This window comes from Rhinatrema bivittatum, chromosome 8 (genome assembly GCF_901001135.1).
Source record: "Rhinatrema bivittatum chromosome 8, aRhiBiv1.1, whole genome shotgun sequence".
Classification (NCBI taxonomy): Eukaryota; Metazoa; Chordata; class Amphibia; order Gymnophiona; family Rhinatrematidae; genus Rhinatrema; species Rhinatrema bivittatum.
In genome coordinates this window covers 267,301,985-267,322,287 of record NC_042622.1, presented here as the reverse complement: position 1 = coordinate 267,322,287, position 20,303 = coordinate 267,301,985, and the positions used below count along the sequence as shown (strand labels likewise).

Sequence of the window (20,303 nt, the reverse complement as noted above, 5' to 3'; positions counted from 1 at the left end):
CGAGCAATCCCGGGATGACCTCCCGTCAGGGAGTCGTGAGCCCATGCTAGGACCCTCCTTCTAGCACGGACTGGAACTACCGTCCTCCCCGCAGGAGCGAGTTCAGTGGCTGCCAGTTGGACCTTAGCTGGATCCAATATGTATTGTGGGGTCTCGGAATCCTCCTCAACCTCCGTCGTGCGTGACAGGGCATCCGCCCTGGTATTCTTGGCCGCCGGTCGGTACCGAAGAGTAAAGTCGAACCGGCTAAAGAAGAGGGACCAGCGTACCTGTCTGGGGTTGAGCCTTTGCGCATAGGACAAATATTCTAAGTTCTTGTGGTCCGTGTAAACCACAATGGGGTGTTGGGCCCCCTCCAACCACTGGCGCCAAGCTTCAAAGGCCAGCTTAATGGCCAATAGCTCCTTGTCCCCGATGCCGTAGTTCTTCTCGGCAGGGGAAAACTTTCGGGAGAAGTAGGAGCATGGCCGAAGTTTGCCGTCCTTAGAGACCTGGGACAGGACGGCCCCCACGGCTATGTTGGAAGCATCCACTTCAACGATGAATGGGCGCAAGGGGTCCGGGTGTCGAAGGCAGGTGTCCTGGAGGAAGGCCTCTTTCAGCTCCTGGAAGGCCTGCACGGCAGTGGACGGCCAAACTCATGCATCCGCTCCCTTGCGTGTGAGCGCCGTTAATGGTGCCACTAACGAGGAGTAACGTGGGATAAAGTGGCGATAAAAGTTAGCGAACCCTAGGAACCGCTGGAGCGCCTTTACTCCCACAGGCTGTGGCCAGTTCCGGATGGCAGCGACCTTATCGGGGTCCATAAGGAAGCCGGTGGAGGAGACGATGTAACCCAGGAAGGGCAACGACTCCTCCTCGAACTGGCATTTCTCCAGCTTAGCGTATAATTGGTTCTCTCTTAGTTTAAGCAAAACTTGGCGTACGTGTTGCCGATGTTCTTCAAGGTTCCGGGAATAGATTAATACGTCGTCGAGGTAGACGATGACCGAGGTGTATAGAAGATCGCGGAGGACCTCATTCATTAAGTTCTGGAATACCGCTGGAGCGTTGCAGAGACCGAACGGCATGACGAGGTATTCATAATGACCGTCCCTGGTGTTAAAGGTGGTCTTCCACTCATCGCCAGGTCGGATTCGCACAAGGTTGTACGCCCCTCTAAGGTCCAGCTTGGTGAAAACGCGGGCTCCTTGTAGGCGATCCAGGAGCTCCGGAATCAGAGGCAAAGGGTAGCGGTCTCGTCGGGTAATCTGGTTCAGGCCCCGGTAATCGATACAGGGCCGAAGAGACCCGTCCTTTTTGGCCACAAAGAAGAATCCGGCCCCAGCCGGAGAGTTAGAAGGTCTTATGAACCCTCGGTCCAAGTTCTCTTTAATGTAGGCGGACATAGCCTTGGTCTCTGGTAAGGATAGAGGGTATACTCTCCCACGAGGGGGCGTGGTATCAGGAAGCAAGTCGATTGCACAATCAAAGGGACGATGCTCGGGAAGCAATTCGGCCTTTTCTTTAGAGAAGACATCCTGGAAGGCCTGGTACTGCGCTGGTACCGTGAGGGGAGTAGCCAGAAGTGGGAGAGTCTGTAGCGGGCGAGCAGGAAGGCAATGGTGGGCGCAGCCTGGCCCCCACGAGGCTATCTGGAGTGAAGACCAGTCGATTACTGGCGAATGCTTCCTAAGCCAGGGTAGACCTAAAACTAGTGGATGTATAGACCTCTCCAGGATGAGGAAGGAGATCTCCTCCTTATGAAGAAGTCCGACCTGAAGCTGGACTAGTTGTGTACGAGTGGTAATGGTCCCTGGGAGGGGAATCCCTTGTATGGATGATACCCGCAAAGGTGGCTCTTGCGGCACTATTGTAAGTTGCAGTTGTTGTACCAGGTCTCGGAGGATGAAATTCCCCCCCGGACCCGGAGTCAATCAGTGCCAGGGTATCTAACCCTCCGCCGGGAAGGCATAGTCTCGCTGGGACAGTACATGGGGAGTCCGGAGAGGTACTGCCTAGAATCAGCTCCCCAGTTGATTCTAGGTTCGGCCGTTTCCCGGCCCGCTCTGCTACACCGAGCCAGGAAGTGCCCCTTACCACCGCAGTAGAGGCATAGGCCCTGCGCGCGACGGCGCCTCCGCTCCTCAGCGGATAGCGGCCCGCGACCCAATTGCATGGGCTCTTCAGGCGGAAGGACAGCTGCCGCCGATGGTGGAGCTCGGGCCCGAGGTGGTGTGGTTCGGCGAGTGCCGTGCCCTTGGCTGGACCTTCGCTCCCGGAAGCGGCGCTGAATGTGTCGGTCCACCCGTCCGGCCAGTTCCACGAGTTCTTGGAGATCGTCTGGAAGATCTCGGGCAGCGAGTTCGTCCTGGAGTCGTGGAGACAGTCCCTCCAAGAATATCCCATGGAGGCTGTCCTCCCCCCATGCCAATTCAGTGGCAAGGGTCTGGAATTCCATCGCGTATTCTTCCAGGGGACGATTGCCTTGCCTCAGCTGGAGAAGTTCGGAGGCAGCCGTAGAAGCACGGGAGGGCTCATCAAAAATTCTCCGGAAGGCCTTGACGAACTGCATGAGATTATTCAGGCGGGAGTCTTGTCGTTCCCAAAGGGAGGAGGCCCAAGCTAGAGGTCGCCCGTCGAGAAGGGAAATAATGTAGGTCGTCTTGACCCGGTCGGTCAAGAACTGTGCAGGCAGAAGATCAAAGCGGATATAGCACTGGTTGAGAAACCCCCGACACATCTTTGGGTCCCCAGAGTACCGAGATGGGGATGGCATCTGTACAGGAACTGAGGAGCTCGCATGGAGTTGTGATGAGGATGAGGCGGGGCGAGCCGCGGAGGCTCCTTCAACTCGATCCGCCAGGCGTTGAACAGTGGACATCAGGGTATCGAGGCAAGACTGTTGCTGCTGAAGCTTCTGGGCTATGCCTGGAATAGCCTTGAGGCCGGCAAGATCCGCCGGGTCCATGGCCTTGCAATCTGTTGGATTCGTGGACCCTTAGGCCGATCGGAACCAGAGGAGAAGTTGCTGTAGATGGTGGCAGCAGTGGCCCCGACCGGGAGGCGGCAAAGACAGGCTCGGAACTGGCCGAAGGAGGAGCTCTGGAAGCCCTATGCGACCAAGGGCTTTGGCGAGGAAGGTGGAGACGACGGAGCCAGTCCAGTAGTGGGAGGATCTTCGCCCTGGAAGCCGATCCTCCCCCGAGAGGAGCTCGTAGGAGTTCAGCCGCTGGGACTTAGGAGGTTCACCCTGGAAGCCGGAGTCCCCCCAGGAGGAGCCTGTAGGGACCCGGCCGCTGGGACTTAGGCGGACCCGCGAGGGCCGAATCGGATGAAGTCCAAGGTCAATTGCCGAAGGGTCGTCGCTCGCCAGTCCAGAGTCAGGAACCAAGGGATCACCGTAAGCCAGTCCGAGGTCAGGAGTCAAAGCGTCAACGTAAGCCGGTCCGGGGTCAGAAGCCAGAGGATCACCGTAAGCCGAACCGGGGTCAGAAGCCAGGGAAACGTCGTAAGCCAGTCCAAAGGTCAAGAGCCAGGAATCACCGTCAGCCGAACCAGGATCAAGGGTCAGGAAGCGCAGAGGAGCTCAAGATGCAGCAACTGGAGTCAGGAGAACCTGGGAACCTCGTTGCAAGGCAGGGGAAGCATCTTGGTGCAGGGTTTAAATACCCTGAGCGTCTGACATCATCCGGAGGGCAGTGCACAGGTTTCCCGCACTGGCCCCTTTAAGACTTGGAGCCTGCCGCGCGCGCGTCTAGGGGGCGGAGTCAGCCACGGAGGAACGCCGGCGGAGCTGCAGAGGCCGGAGCGCGGTGCCGGAGGGCCCTGCAGGCCCAAGCAAGGTCGGGACGCGCCGGGGACGCAGCGCCCGAGGTCCCTGCACTCCCGGGGGACCGGAGCCCGCGGCGAAACCGCGCCGGGGTGAGTGCCGATCCCGGGGCCGCCCCGGGATCGCAACAGGGGGCTTTTTATATGATCCCCTACAGGGATCTCTTTACTGCAGGAACAATGACAATTCAAAAGGGGCCATCCTCTAATATTACAGGGCTATTAGATTTTACTTGGAAAATGTTATTCATTCAGAATGTCATGGCTATATGGCGGTCAAATGGTAATGTAGGCACACTTTGGGGAAAAGTGAAATCCTGAGCACTGCAGCCTGGTTTTAGAAGGCCTCTCCCTTCTGAGCCAGCACTGAGCTGATGTCCCAGCACAGTTGGAAACCACTAGGGTGGCCAACTAGTTCCATGTCATAAGCAACAGGCCTGGTTTTACCTTATTACATGCATGAACTTGCAGTCCTGCTTTTCCAAAGGAAAAGGAAGGTAGAGAAAGTAGAATACAAGGGGCTGGAGGTTTTAAGTGAGAACAAAACTGAGGAAGCTTCCCAGTAGATGCTGAAATATCCAAAGGCAAAAGAAGACAGATTAGGTTTGTTTTTTGTTTTTTTTGGGGGGGGGGGGGGTTAGAACTTGATTGTGCAATAGTTGACAGTGGCAACACAATAATAAAAAACCCAACACTTTCCTGGGTGAATAAAATAAACATGGAAGCCACAGAAGGAACATATACCATTATCATGGCCACATTTCTAGCCAATGCCTGCTTTTACTGGATGCAGGTTGGTGGGTGATGTTCTAGGTAGGTGAAAGGAAATGATAGGCATGGGAACATTTTGTGTAGGTGGCAGTTTCTTATTTTTCCATGCTTCAAATCTATAAAACCATCATTCATCCTCTACCTCCACTCCCCTTCTTCCCACATTCTCTCTCCCATTGATTTCAACATCTGTTAGAAGAATATTAACATTATGACCAACCTAACTTTAAATCCTCTTGAGATTTCAGCCCGGTGCTTATTTCCTAATTGCCATTCCAATGCATGCTGGTCATTTCACTTGAACAGAATGCATTGGACTAGGAGTTTGAAACCCAACCAGGGCAAAAAGCGTTGGCTAGCACAACATTTAGCTGGCATAACTAAGCAAAGTATCCATGCAAAGAATGGTGTTTACAAAATTGTAATAAAGTTTTATTATTTCAACATGTAGCAAAAATGTGCTTCTTTTGATTAACAGTTAACTGAAACTCATTTTTACTCAACTTTCTCTGTGGTGGCCATTGTGATTAGACTTCCAGATGTTCCTGGGCACAGGTCTGACTGCTGCCTGGTGCTGACCTTTTTTTCAGGCTGTTCGGTGGAAGCTGACCATTCTTGACTAAGATGCTACTGGGCTTCTGTTTCCCCGACAGTTGTTGGCTTGTGAAGTCATGCTCTAAGGTGCTCGTTGAGGGCTGACTAGTCATTCCATCCTCCCAGTTAAGATCCTCCTCATTGGATTCCAAGAAATTATAGAAATAGTCAATATTGGATACTGTGTCTGAAACCTCCGGAGTAGTGTAATCAGGAGAAAGAAGCTCACCTGGAAGATTGAGTGAATTTATATCACATAATGAACCTTTACAGGGTGATGAATTGCCCATCACTGCCATTGACATGTTCATTTCTATTCCTTGGTCATCTTTGCTACCTTTGGTCTGAGAATGGTTTCTGAAACTCCCCAACTCTCTATTGCCTGGAATGCAATCAAACATCTTCATGGCATCTTCCAATAGAACTTCTTCAGGTAGACCAAGAGAAGTTTGTACATCCAGAGTTTGACATACTTCCAGCTGGATATTATTGTCCTTCAAAGGGTCGTTCTGCTCTGTGCTATCATGAAGGCCATTGGTTGGGTTACTTGGTGCTCCAGTGCATACTGTTGGGATCTGGGTGTTAAGAACAATTTTAGATGTTGTGTCATTTTTATTTGGCACTCTTCCTTTGTCTTGGCAGCTGTCATCTTTCTGGAGCTCTTGGGATTGGTGGCTCAAGTCGAGGTTAGTTTGGTGAAGGGGGTCTTGATGCAATCTCTCATTAAGGTTATTGTAGACACTTGTTGAGAGAACATGCCCATCATGTTTTAAGCCAGGGATTGTTATAACCAACTGGGGTACCTTTATTTCCTTTGTCAACACTACTCCTTGTTTCTGCAGATTCAGAATCTTCAAACCCTGAGCTTCGTGAAGTGAGGTTGGGGCAAAGTGAATCTGTTCGGTAAGAAGAGGAGGGCTCTCTTGACTAAAAGCGGACAGCACATGCTGGGAATTGCCTGGGGGTGGTTGGTAAGAGGAGTACGAGGCTGGCTGTCCAGGAGTCTTCATGTATCGCTGAGAATCAGGAAGGCTGACATTCTGCGGGCCTGGTCCACCCATGACTTTGAAGACAGGGGATTGAGGAAAATCGTCTGGCGCCCATTCTATACGGTATATTCTTGGATCAAAAAAACACCCACAGGGAGCCATTTGAAGGCCTTTATCATGGAAAACAAAAGTATTTTTAGTGCAGAAACATATAATGTGAACTATTTTTTCTCTTGGACATTGCTGAAAGTATGTCATATATTGAGGCATTTTGCCTCAGGTGGGAGAACCTGAGCACTATTTTGACTGCTTGTATGGCTGGGACCTGTGAGAATGCTCATCTCTAACCAACAAGCGATGGCAGAAGTACGTCATTTGTTTATCTGTTCCTGTGCTAACCAATGGAAGCACTGCACCTTTAATCACAAGCAGTGGTGGCCCACAAAATAAATATGAGCTGCGGTAAACTGAAGAGAAATAAGATGGGGAGAAGAAGGACAGAGGGCAATAGAAAGCTGCAGCACTTGTTTCGAAATCTCTTTATAGTGTGCCGTTATGGGTGCCTTTCAATAAAAATGACCTTTTACAAAATAAACAGGAATTAACTGCATCAGCTGAACTTAGACGAGGCCAAGTGTAATAATGTTATGGCCACAGAAGGAAGCCTTGTAAATCGGATATTATACATACAGCCCAACTGAAAATCTGGGAAATATCTGAACTTGTGACTCATGGCCTCTACAGTATGTCTGAATAGTTCTTGGGTCTGTGGTGCTCAACCCAGTCCTAAGAACCTCCTCCCCCCATCCCAGCAAGTTGGGATTTGCAGGATATCCCTACTGAATATGCAGTGTACACTGCCTCCAATGCATGCAAATATATAGCATGCACTGAATATTCATTAGAAAGATCTTGAAAACCTAGCTGGCCAGTCTAAGCACCACTGTAGGAGTCGCTAGAACAAACCTTGCTCAAGATTTCAGGCTGCTGCTTTGATATCCTAGTGAATTCATGGGCCAGTCATATTCCTTTGCCACCTCATGTGACTTTCAAACCATAACAGTTTTGAAAGAGGATATCCTATGCAAGTCACTGAGGAGATAATTGACCACTACAGTTCGAAACTGCAAAACAGGGCCAGCCTAGAAGCAGCGTAGAGGAAATTCAACTTCAAATCCTGAATTTGGCTCCAGTTCCTCAGGGTGGTAGGTGCTGTGGACATTTTTCACCATAAGGAGGAAGTCCTGGACATTGCACAAAAGTGGCATCTGCTGACCAGGCTTGGGGTATCTGCGCTGGGTGGGCCCTAGTCAAGGAATTGCCAATGACATGAGCAAGCCACAGTGGCTTCCAAACGTATCCTGGTTACTCCACAGCCAGTCAGATTTTCAGACTATCCACAATAAATATGCATGAGATATCTTTATATATAAAAGGCCTGTGTCGGTCAGTCACACTATCATGTCTATCTGTGGCCACCAAATGACACCCAGAACAGTGGAAGGTGCACTGTGCAAAAACAATATACTCTGTCTGCAAAGTACTCACATGGATACATGGACGCACGCACGCACACACACACATGCACACACACATACACACACACACACACACACACAGAGGTACAGGCAGACATATACACAGGCACAGGCACCCATATACACACACAAAAGCAGACCACACATCAGAGGAACACACACAGGCACATACACACACAGGCAGAGGTACCCTAGCATAGGTACAGACACACACACACAACCCAGTGTGCTCTGTCTGCAAAGCCTGTCTCTCATGCTCTCACACACAGGGATAAACAAGTGTAGGCACGTGCACACAGGTGCACACAAGCCTGCACGAACTTGCAAATGCACAAGCTTGCAGAAGTGAACCCAAGCTCATGCAAGTGTGCAAAGTGCACACAAGCTTAAGCAAGCATGCACAGGCTTGCACACATGCACACCTTGGCTAGCACACTCAGACTCGCACACACCTGTGATGGCCGGCGTGGGTGTGAGTCCTTTATGCTGTGGCATAGTTGATGCAGTCTCTACGCCGACAGCTGGTGAACGCGCCCTGATTGCGGGACAGGCTGGAGCTTCGCCTATACCAGCCGCCCCTCCTGCAGGTTGAACGTTTGGGTTCTGGCGGCCGGCAGGATGTAGAGGTGGGTCCTAAGGATGGTATAGAGAGCAAAGGTCCAAGGGCACACTGGGGTTAAGGCAGACAGCAGGCTGGAGATACCAGGACAGGCCAAGGGTCGGGGTCGAGGTCAGGTCTAGGCAGCAGGCAATTGTGGCCAGGCCCAAAGCAAGAGGTCAGGATCAGGAAGTCAGGCCAAGGGTGGATGAAGACGCTCAAAACCCACTGGATGAGACAGGAAGGGGCAGGACAAGACAAGGCTGAATGAGGCAGGCTGGGCAAGGCTGGAGGACAGGAATGCGGGAACCAGGAAGGCAGGAGCAGATAGGAAGGAAGGAAGAACAGGTGCTTTTCTAGGCAGGCAACGCTGCAGGGGCTTTGCTTCAATAGTCATCAGGGGGTGCCACTCCTGAATTTCCCCGCCATGGGGAGACAGCGGCCCGGCTGGGATGGCAGAATCAGTGGCCGTTGGTGGCGTGCAGCGATGGTGGCATCCCACTGTGATTGGAGCTGGAGTGAGCGCATCGGCTCGCGGGGGGGGCAGTCCTGTGAGCCACCAAATGTAACAACACCCACATAGAGAGAGACACACGGAAATACACAGGCAGAGGCATTCACACACCCATGCACAGGCACAAGCCTCTCCTCACCGACACAGGCATACACAGGCATGCAAGGCACAAGCAGACACACGCACACACGCGCAAGCTCCCTCAAACATACACAGGCACAAGCCTCTCCTCATCGACACAGGCATACACAGGCATGCAAGGCACAAGCAGACACAGACACACACACACGCGCAAGCGCCCTCAAACATACACAGGCACAAGCCTCTCCTCACTGACACAGGCATACACAGGCATGCAAGGCACAAGCAGACACAGACACACGCACACGCGCAAGCGCCCTCAAACATACACAGGCACAAGCCTCTCCTCACTGACACAGGCATACACAGGCATGCAAAGCACAAGCAGACACACGCACACGCGCAAGCTCCCTCAAACATACACAGGCACAAGCCTCTCCTCATCGACACAGGCATACACAGGCATGCAAGGCACAAGCAGACACAGACACATGCACACGCGCAAGCTCCCTCAAACATACACAGGCACAAGCCTCTCCTCATCGACACAGGCATACACAGGCATGCAAGGCACAAGCAGACACCGACACACGCACACGTGCAAGCGCCCTCAAACATACACAGGCACAAGCCTCTCCTCATCGACACAGGCATACACAGGCATGCAAGGCACAAGCAGACACCGACACACGCACACGCGCAACCTCCCTCAAACATACACAGGCACAAGCCTCTCCTCACTGACACAGGCATACACAGGCATGCAAAGCACAAGCAGACAAAGACACACGCACACGCACAAGCGCCCTCAAACATACACAGGCACAAGCCTCTCCTCACTGACACAGGCATACACAGGCATGCAAAGCACAAGCAGACACACGCACACGCGCAAGCTCCCTCAAACATACACAGGCACAAGCCTCTCCTCATCGACACAGGCATACACAGGCATGCAAGGCACAAGCAGACACAGACACATGCACACGCGCAAGCTCCCTCAAACATACACAGGCACAAGCCTCTCCTCATCGACACAGGCATACACAGGCATGCAAGGCACAAGCAGACACCGACACACGCACACGCGCAAGCGCCCTCAAACATACACAGGCACAAGCCTCTCCTCATCGACACAGGCATACACAGGCATGCAAGGCAAAAGCAGACACAGACACACGCACACGCGCCCTCAAACATACACAGGCACAAGCCTCTCCTCATCGACACAGGCATACACAGGCATGCAAGGCACAAGCAGACACAGACACATGCACACGCGCAAGCTCCCTCAAACATACACAGGCACAAGCCTCTCCTCACTGACACAGGCATACACATGCATGCAAAGCACAAGCAGACACAGACACACGCACACACGCGCAAGCTCCCTCAAACATACACAGGCACAAGCCTCTCCTCATCGACACAGGCATGCACAGGCATGTAAGGCACAAGCAGACACAGACACACGCGCCCTCAAACATACACAGGCACAAGCCTCTCCTCATCGACACAGGCATACACAGGCATGCAAGGCAAAAGCAGACACATGCACACGCGCAAGCTCCCTCAAACATACACAGGCACAAGCCTCTCCTCATCGACACAGGCATGCACAGGCATATAAGGCACAAGCAGACACAGACACACGCACACGCGCCCTCAAACATACACAGGCACAAGCCTCTCCTCATCGACACAGGCATGCAAGGCAAAAGCAGACACACGCACACGCGCAAGCTCCCTCAAACATACACAGGCACAAGCCTCTCCTCACTGACACAGGCATGCACAGGCATGTAAGGCACAAGCAGACACAGACACACGCACACACGCGCAAGCTCCCTCAAACATACACAGGCACAAGCCTCTCCTCATCGACACAGGCATGCACAGGCATGTAAGGCACAAGCAGACACAGACACACGCACACGCGCCCTCAAACATACACAGGCACAAGCCTCTCCTCATCGACACAGGCATACACAGGCATGCAAGGCAAAAGCAGACACACGCACACGCGCAAGCTCCCTCAAACATACACAGGCACAAGCCTCTCCTCATCGACACAGGCATACACAGGCATGCAAGGCAAAAGCAGACACACGCACACGCGCAAGCTCCCTCAAACATACACAGGCACAAGCCTCTCCTCATCGACACAGGCATGCACAGGCATGCAAGGCACAGGCAGACACAGACACACGCACACGCGCAAGCTCCCTCAAACATACACAGGCACAAGCCTCTCCTCACTGACACAGGCATACACAGGCATGCAAAGCACAAGCAGACACAGACACACGCACACACGCGCAAGCTCCCTCAAACATACACAGGCACAAGCCTCTCCTCATCGACACGGGCATACACAGGCATGCAAGGCAAAAGCAGACACAGACACATGCACACGCGCAAGCTCCCTCAAACATACACAGGCACAAGCCTTTCCTCATCGACACAGGCATACACAGGCATGCAAGGCACAAGCAGACACCGACACACGCACATGCGCAAGCGCCCTCAAACATACACAGGCACAAGCCTCTCCTCATCGACACAGGCATACACAGGCATGCAAGGCACAAGCAGACACCGACACACGCACACGCGCAAGCTCCCTCAAACATACACAGGCACAAGCCTCTCCTCACTGACACAGGCATACACAGGCATGCAAAGCACAAGCAGACACAGACACACGCACAAGCGCCCTCAAACATACACAGGCACAAGCCTCTCCTCACTGACACAGGCATACACAGGCATGCAAAGCACAAGCAGACACACGCACACGCGCAAGCTCCCTCAAACATACACAGGCACAAGCCTCTCCTCATCGACACAGGCATACACAGGCATGCAAGGCACAAGCAGACACAGACACATGCACACGCGCAAGCTCCCTCAAACATACACAGGCACAAGCCTCTCCTCATCGACACAGGCATACACAGGCATGCAAGGCACAAGCAGACACCGACACACGCACACGCGCAAGCGCCCTCAAACATACACAGGCACAAGCCTCTCCTCATCGACACAGGCATACACAGGCATGCAAGGCAAAAGCAGACACAGACACACGCACACGCGCCCTCAAACATACACAGGCACAAGCCTCTCCTCACTGACACAGGCATACACAGGCATGCAAAGTACAAGCAGACCCACGCACACGCACACACGCGCAAGCTCCCTCAAACATACACAGGCACAAGCCTCTCCTCATCGACACAGGCATACACAGGCATGCAAGGCACAAGCAGACACCGACACACGCACACGCGCAAGCGCCCTCAAACATACACAGGCACAAGCCTCTCCTCACTGACACAGGCATACACAGGCATGCAAAGCACAAGCAGACACACGCACACGCGCAAGCTCCCTCAAACATACACAGGCACAAGCCTCTCCTCATCGACACAGGCATGCAAGGCACAAGCAGACACAGACACATGCACACGCGCAAGCTCCCTCAAACATACACAGGCACAAGCCTCTCCTCACTGACACAGGCATACACAGGCATGCAAAGCACAAGCAGACACAGACACACGCACACACGCGCAAGCTCCCTCAAACATACACAGGCACAAGCCTCTCGTCATCGACACAGGCATGCACAGGCATGTAAGGCACAAGCAGACACAGACACACGCACACGCGCCCTCAAACATACACAGGCACAAGCCTCTCCTCATCGACACAGGCATACACAGGCATGCAAGGCAAAAGCAGACACACGCACACGCGCAAGCTCCCTCAAACATACACAGGCACAAGCCTCTCCTCATCGACACAGGCATGCACAGGCATATAAGGCACAAGCAGACACAGACACACGCACACGCGCCCTCAAACATACACAGGCACAAGCCTCTCCTCATCGACACAGGCATGTAAGGCAAAAGCAGACACACGCACACGCGCAAGCTCCCTCAAACATACACAGGCACAAGCCTCTCCTCACTGACACAGGCATGCACAGGCATGTAAGGCACAAGCAGACACAGACACACGCACACACGCGCAAACTCCCTCAAACATATATACAGGCACAAGCCTCTCCTCATCGACACAGGCATACACAGGCATGCAAGGCAAAAGCAGACACACGCACACGCGCAAGCTCCCTCAAACATACACAGGCACAAGCCTCTCCTCATCGACACAGGCATGCACAGGCATGCAAGGCACAAGCAGACACAGACACACGCACACGCGCAAGCTCCCTCAAACATACACAGGCACAAGCCTCTCCTCACTGACACAGGCATACACAGGCATGCAAAGCACAAGCAGACACAGACACACGCACACACGCGCAAGCTCCCTCAAACATACACAGGCACAAGCCTCTCCTCATCGACACGGGCATACACAGGCATGCAAGGCAAAAGCAGACACACGCACACGCGCAAGCTCCCTCAGCATACACAGGCACAAGCCTCTCCTCATCGACACAGGCATGCACAGGCATGTAAGGCACAAGCAGACACAGACACACGCACACGCGCAAGCTCCCTCAACATACACAGGCACAAGCCTCTCCTCATTGACACAGGCATACACAGGCATGCAAGGCACAAGCAGACACAGACACACGCGCAAGCGCCCTCAAACATACACAGGCACAAGCCTCTCCTCATCGACACAGGCATACACAGGCATGCAAGGCACAAGCAGACACAGACACACGCACACGCGCAAGCTCCCTCAAACATACACAGGCACAAGCCTCTCCTCATTGACACAGGCATACACAGGCATGCAAGGCACAAGCAGACACAGACACACGCGCAAGCACCCTCAAACATACACAGGCACAAGCCTCTCCTCATCGACACAGGCATACACAGGCATGCAAGGCACAAGCAGACACAGACACACGCACACGCGCAAGCTCCCTCAAACATACACAGGCACAAGCCTCTCCTCATCGACACAGGCATGCACAGGCATGTAAGGCACAAGCAGACACAGACACACGCACACGCGCCCTCAAACATACACAGGCACAAGCCTCTCCTCATCGACACAGGCATACACAGGCATGTAAGGCACAAGCAGACACAGACACACGCACACGCGCAAGCTCCCTCAAACATACACAGGCACAAGCCTCTCCTCATTGACACAGGCATACACAGGCATGCAAGGCACAAGCAGACACAGACACACGCACACGCGCCCTCAAACATACACAGGCACAAGCCTCTCCTCATCGACACAGGCATACACAGGCATGCAAGGCACAAGCAGACACAGACACACGCACACGCGCAAGCTCTCTCAAACATACACAGGCACAAGCCTCTCCTCATCGACACAGGCATGCACAGGCATGTAAGGCACAAGCAGACACAGACACACGCACATGCGCAAGCTCCCTCAAACATACACAGGCACAAGCCTCTCCTCATCGAGACAGGCATGCACAGGCATGTAAGGCACAAGCAGACACAGACACACGCACACGCGCAAGCTCCCTCAAACATACACAGGCACAAGCCTCTCCTCATCGACACAGGCATGCACAGGCATGTAAGGCACAAGCAGACACAGACACACGCACACGCGCAAGCTCCCTCAAACATACACAGGCACAAGCCTCTCCTCATCGACACAGGCATACACAGGCATGTAAGGCACAAGCAGACACAGACACACGCACACGCGCAAGCTCCCTCAAACATACACAGGCACAAGCACGCACACATGCAGGCTGTTAGAGACCAGACCTGAGCAACGCCAGGCGTTTTTCACGAGTATTTGTTTATATTGGCGACCCAGTATATGTAAATATAACTCATGCACATTAATTGCAGATATCCTGAACATTTGACTGGCTGTTTGGGTCAATAAATCAAATCTGGCAACCACTTTTTTTTCCCCATGATTGTTGCAAGAGGCTATAATAATGAGAAAAAAAAAACCCACATGGATATAGCAAATATAAAGAAAAGACTACAAAATAAGTCAATTTTTAAGCAGACTTAGTTATATAAATATATTATTTTCTCCCGCTATGATCTATAATGTTTTAATGGGATCCCACAAGACCGTATCATAGTTATAACAGTGATCTCCGGTTACCATGCCAGGAGTGCTGCATCTGTATCAAACGAGAGCCCATGAAACGAACAGCATTTCAGCACAGCTGATTCCAAATTCCCTCGCAAATGTAGAGTAGTGCCTGGCAGCACTATACGCCCTACATCAGTGCTCCCCAACCTTTTTTGCACCAGGGACCGGCTTCAAGCAAGACCATTTTTCCATGGCCCGGCAGGGCGGGGTAGGGGTGGGGCAGGGGGCGGGGCTTTGGTCATATGGGGGCGGGGTTATGGAGGGGGTTGGATTTTAGTGCATACTTATCATTTAATTATGACATTTATAATGTGAATGTGACTCAACTCACCATAGGTTCAGAATGAGTGGGAGCACCGGGCTTGTTTCCCTTGTTTTCCAAACTTCACACCTCTCTCCTCCACCTGACGCCTTCCCTCTCATGACTTCCCCTGGCTGTGAGCACCAAACCAAGCTCCCAGTCATTCTCACACTGAACCCCAGGCATGCACACATTCATTCTCACACACACACAGACCCCAGGCAGGCACCAATTCATTCTCACACACACACACATACACCACACACAGGCAGGCACCTATTCTCACACATACAAACCCCAGGAAGACACCCATTCATTCTCACACACACAGACCCTCAGGCAGGCACCCATGCATTCACACACATACACCCCCAGGCAGACTCCCATTCATTTTCACACATACCTCCCCATCCCCCAGGCAGGCACCAATTCATTCTCACACACACATACACCACACACAGGCAGGCACCTATTCTCACACATACAAACCCCAGGAAGACACCCATTCATTCTCACACACACAGACCCCAGGCAGGCACCAATTCATTCTCACACACACATACACCACACACAGGCAGGCACCTATTCTCACACATACAAACCCCAGGAAGACACCCATTCATTCTCACACACACACAGACCCCAGGCAGGCACCAATTCATTCTCACACACACATACACCACACACAGGCAGGCACCTATTCTCACACATACAAACCCCAGGAAGACACCCATTCATTCTTACACACACAGACCCCAGGCAGGCACCAATTCATTCTCACACATACATACACCACACACACAGGCAGGTACCTATTCTCACACATACAGACTCCAGGAAGACACCCATACATTCTCATACACAGACACACCCTCAGGCAGGCACCCATGCATTCACACACATACACCCCCAGGCAGACTCCCATTCATACACATGCACACTAAAGGCAGACCCCCCTCTCTTTCTTTTGCCAGCAACCTCGGAGCCTCTCTCATTCCTCTGCTGCCACTGTCACTGCTGCCGCGTGGCTATTGGGGAGGTGCCAATTGCTGCTACTGGCACTGAAGCCCATTCTGCTGCCTCCTCTGTGCAGGCCCCGTGGGCTTCCACTTTCTCCATGTTGATCTCGTACATTAGAACATAAGAACATAAGAAAATGCCATACTGGGTCAGACCAAGGGTCCATCAAGCCCAGCATCCTGTTTCCAACAGTGGCTAATCCAGGCCATAAGAACCCGGCAAGTACCCAAAAACTAAATCTATTCCATGTAACCATTGCTAATGGCAGTGGCTATTCTCTAAGTGAACTTAATAGCAGGTAATGGACTTCTCCTCCAAGAACTTATCCAATCCTTTTTTAAACACAGCTATACTAACTGCACTAACCACATCCTCTGGCAACAAATTCCAGAGTTTAATTGTGCGTTGAGTGAAAATGAACTTTCTCCGATTAGTTTTAAATGTGCCCCATGCTAACTTCATGGAGTGCCCCCTAGTCTTTCTACTATCCGAAAGTGTAAATAACCGATTCACATCTACCCGTTCTAGACCTCTCATGATTTTAAACACCTCTATCATATCCCTCCTCAGTCGTCTCTTCTCCAAGCTGAAAAGTCCTAACCTCTTTAGTCTTTCCTCATAGGGGAGATGTTCCATTCCCCTTATCATTTTGGTAGCCCTTCTCTGTACCTTCTCCATCGCAATTATATCTTTTTTGAGATGCGGTGACCAGAATTGTACACAGTATTCAAGGTGTGGTCTCACCATGGAGCGATACAGAGGCATTATGACATTTTCCGTTTTATTCACCATTCCCTTTCTAATAATTCCCAATATTCTGTTTGCTTTTTTGACTGCCGCAGCACACTGCACCGACGATTTCAATGTGTTATCCACTATGACACCTAGATCTCTTTCTTGGGTTGTAGCACCTAATATGGAACCCAACATTGTGTAATTATAGCATGGGTTATTTTTCCCTATATGCATCACCTTGCACTTATCCACATTAAATTTCATCTGCCATTTGGATGCCCAATTTTCCAGTCTCACAAGGTCTTCCTACAATTTACCACAATCTGCTTGTGATTTAACTACTCTGAACAATTTTGTGTCATCTGTAAATTTGATTATCTCACTCGTCGTATTTCTTTCCAGATCATTTATAAATATATTGAACAATAAGGGTCCCAATACAGATCCCTGAGGCACTCCACTGTCCACTCCCTTCCACTGAGAAAATTGCCCATTTAATCCTACTCTCTGTTTCCTGTCTTTTAGCCAGTTTGCAATCCACGAAAGGACATCGCCACCTATCCCATGACTTTTTACTTTTCCTAGAAGCCTCTCATGAGGAACTTTGTCAAACGCCTTCTGAAAATCCAAGTATACTATATCTACCGGTTCACCTTTATCCACATGTTTATTAACTCCTTCAAAAAAGTGAAGCAGATTTGTGAGGCAAGACTTGCCCTAGGTAAAGCCATGCTGACTTTGTTCCATTAAACCATGTCTTTCTATATGTTCTGTGATTTTGATGTTTAGAACACTTTCCACTATTTTTCCTGGCACTGAAGTCAGGCTAACCGGTCTGTAGTTTCCCGGATCGCCCCTGGAGCCCTTTTTAAATATTGGAGTTACATTTGCTATCCTCCAGTCTTCAGGTACAATGGATGATTTTAATGATAAGTTACAAATTCTTACTAATAGGTCTGAAATTTCATTTTTTAGTTCCTTCAGAACTCTGGGGTGTATACCATCCGGTCCAGGTGATTTACTACTCTTCAGTTTGTCAATCAGGCCTACCACATCTTCTAGGTTCACCGTAATTTGATTCAGTCCATCTGAATCATTACCCATGAAAACCTTCTCCATTACGGGTACCTCCCCAACATCCTCTTCAGTAAACACCGAAGCAAAGAAATCATTTAATCTTTCCACGATGGCCTTATCTTCTCTAAGTGCCCCTTTAACCCCTCGATCATCTAACGGTCCAACTGACTCCCTCACAGGCTTTCTGCTTCGGATATATTTTAAAAAGTTTTTACTGTGAGTTTTTGCCTCTACAGCCAACTTCTTTTCAAATTCTCTCTTAGCCTGTCTTATCAATGTCTTACATTTAACTTGCCAATGTTTATGCTTTATCCTATTTTCTTCTGTTGGATCCTTCTTCCAATTTTTGAATGAAGATCTTTTGGCTAAAATAGCTTCTTTCACCTCCCCTTTTAACCATGCCGGTAATCGTTTTGCCTTCTTTCCACCTTTCTTAATGTGTGGAATACATCTGGACTGTGCTTCTAGAATGGTATTTTTTAACAATGACCACGCCTCTTGGACATTTTTTACTTCTGTAGCTGCTCCTTTCAGTTTTTTTCTAACAATTTTTCTCATTTTATCAAAGTTTCCCTTTTGAAAGTTTAGCACGAGAGCCTTGGATTTGCACACTGTTCCTTTTCCAGTCATTAAATCAAATTTGATCATATTATGATCACTATTGCCAAGCGGCCCAACCACCGTTACCTCTCTCACCAAGTCCTGTGCTCCACTGAGAATTAGATCTAAAATTGCTCCCTCTCTCGTCGGTTCCTGAACCAATTGCTCCATAAAGCTATCATTTATTCCATCCAGGAACGTTATCTCTCTAGTGTGACCCGATGATACATTTACCCAGTCTATATTGGGGTAATTGAAGTCTCCCATTATTACTGCACTGCACTACCAATTTGGTTAGCTTCCCTAATTTCTCTTAGCATTTCACTGTCCGTCTCACCATCTTGACCAGGTGGATGGTAGTATACCCCTATCACTGTAGTCTTCCCCGACACACAAGGGATTTCTACCCATAAAGATTCAATTTTGTATTTAGTCTCATGCAGGATATTTATCCTGTTGGACTCTATGCCATCCCGGACAAAGCGCCACACCTCCTCCCGACTGCTCCTCTCTGTCATTGCGATATAATTTGTACCCCGGTATAGCACTGTCCCATTGGTTATCCTCTTTCCACCATGTCTCTGAGATGCCAATTAAGTCTATGTCATCATTCACTGCTATACATTCTAATTCTCTCATCTTACTTCTTAGACTTCTGGCATTGGCATACAAACATTTCAAAGTTTGTTTTTTGTTTGTATTGTGAGATCGGCATAGAGAAAGTGCTACTCCTGCACATTACCAAAGATTACATGTGCCAATCATTAAAAAGTAATTTATTTTTTTTTACCTTTTCTGTCTGATCTTAGTTTTCTAATTGGTGGTCACAGGATTTTTTTTCCACCTTCCCTTTCTTATTTTTTTCCACCTTCCCTTTCTTATTTTTTTGCCAATTCCTTTTATATTGTCTTTTTTTCCATTTCTTTTCTCTCCATCTTCTTCCCTCAAACACACAGTCAGGTTCTCATTCTCACATGCATTTCTCTCATTTCTCTCTCTCTCACACACACACACACACACACACTCTCACTGTCACATGCTGTCTCTCATACAGTCATTCATACACACAGTCTCTCTCTTGCGCATGCTGTCTGACTCTCACACACACAGGCTCTCTCTCTCTCCCACATGCTGTCTTGCTCAAGCACAGGCTCTCACTGTCACATGCTCTCTCTCATACAATCATTCATACACACAGTCTCTCACTGCCTCATGCTGTCTAACTCTCCCACACACAGGCTCTCTCGCTCAAGCACAGGCTCTCACTGACACATGCTCTCTTTCATACAATCATTCATACACACAGGCTCTCACCGACACATGCTCTCTCTCATACAATCATTCATACACACAGGCTCTCACTGTCACATGCTCTCTCTCTCACATACACAGAGGTTCTCACATGTTGTCTCTGCAAACATTCAGGTCCTCACTCTCACACACAATCCCTCAACTCATCTCATACACACACACACACACACACACCCTCTACAGACCCTCAGCCTCTCTCTCACCTCTGGGCCTCCTCTTCACGGGTCGCCGCAGGATGGGCTCTGCAGCGGCCCTGATCTTCTCGGGC

General features: G+C 50.5%; 1 protein-coding gene across 1 annotated transcript in view; it reads right to left on the bottom strand.

Annotated features, from left to right (window-relative positions):
* Positions 1-4,991: 4,991 nt before the first annotated feature.
* The window catches only part of PRR22 (proline rich 22), a 59,191-nt gene continuing 43,879 nt past the window's right edge, over positions 4,992-20,303 (bottom strand). The window contains exon 3 of the mRNA XM_029614945.1: positions 4,992-6,334. Within this exon, the coding sequence (XP_029470805.1) occupies positions 5,109-6,334 (1,226 nt within the window). The 3' untranslated portion in view covers positions 4,992-5,108. The remainder of the gene's footprint in view (positions 6,335-20,303) is intronic.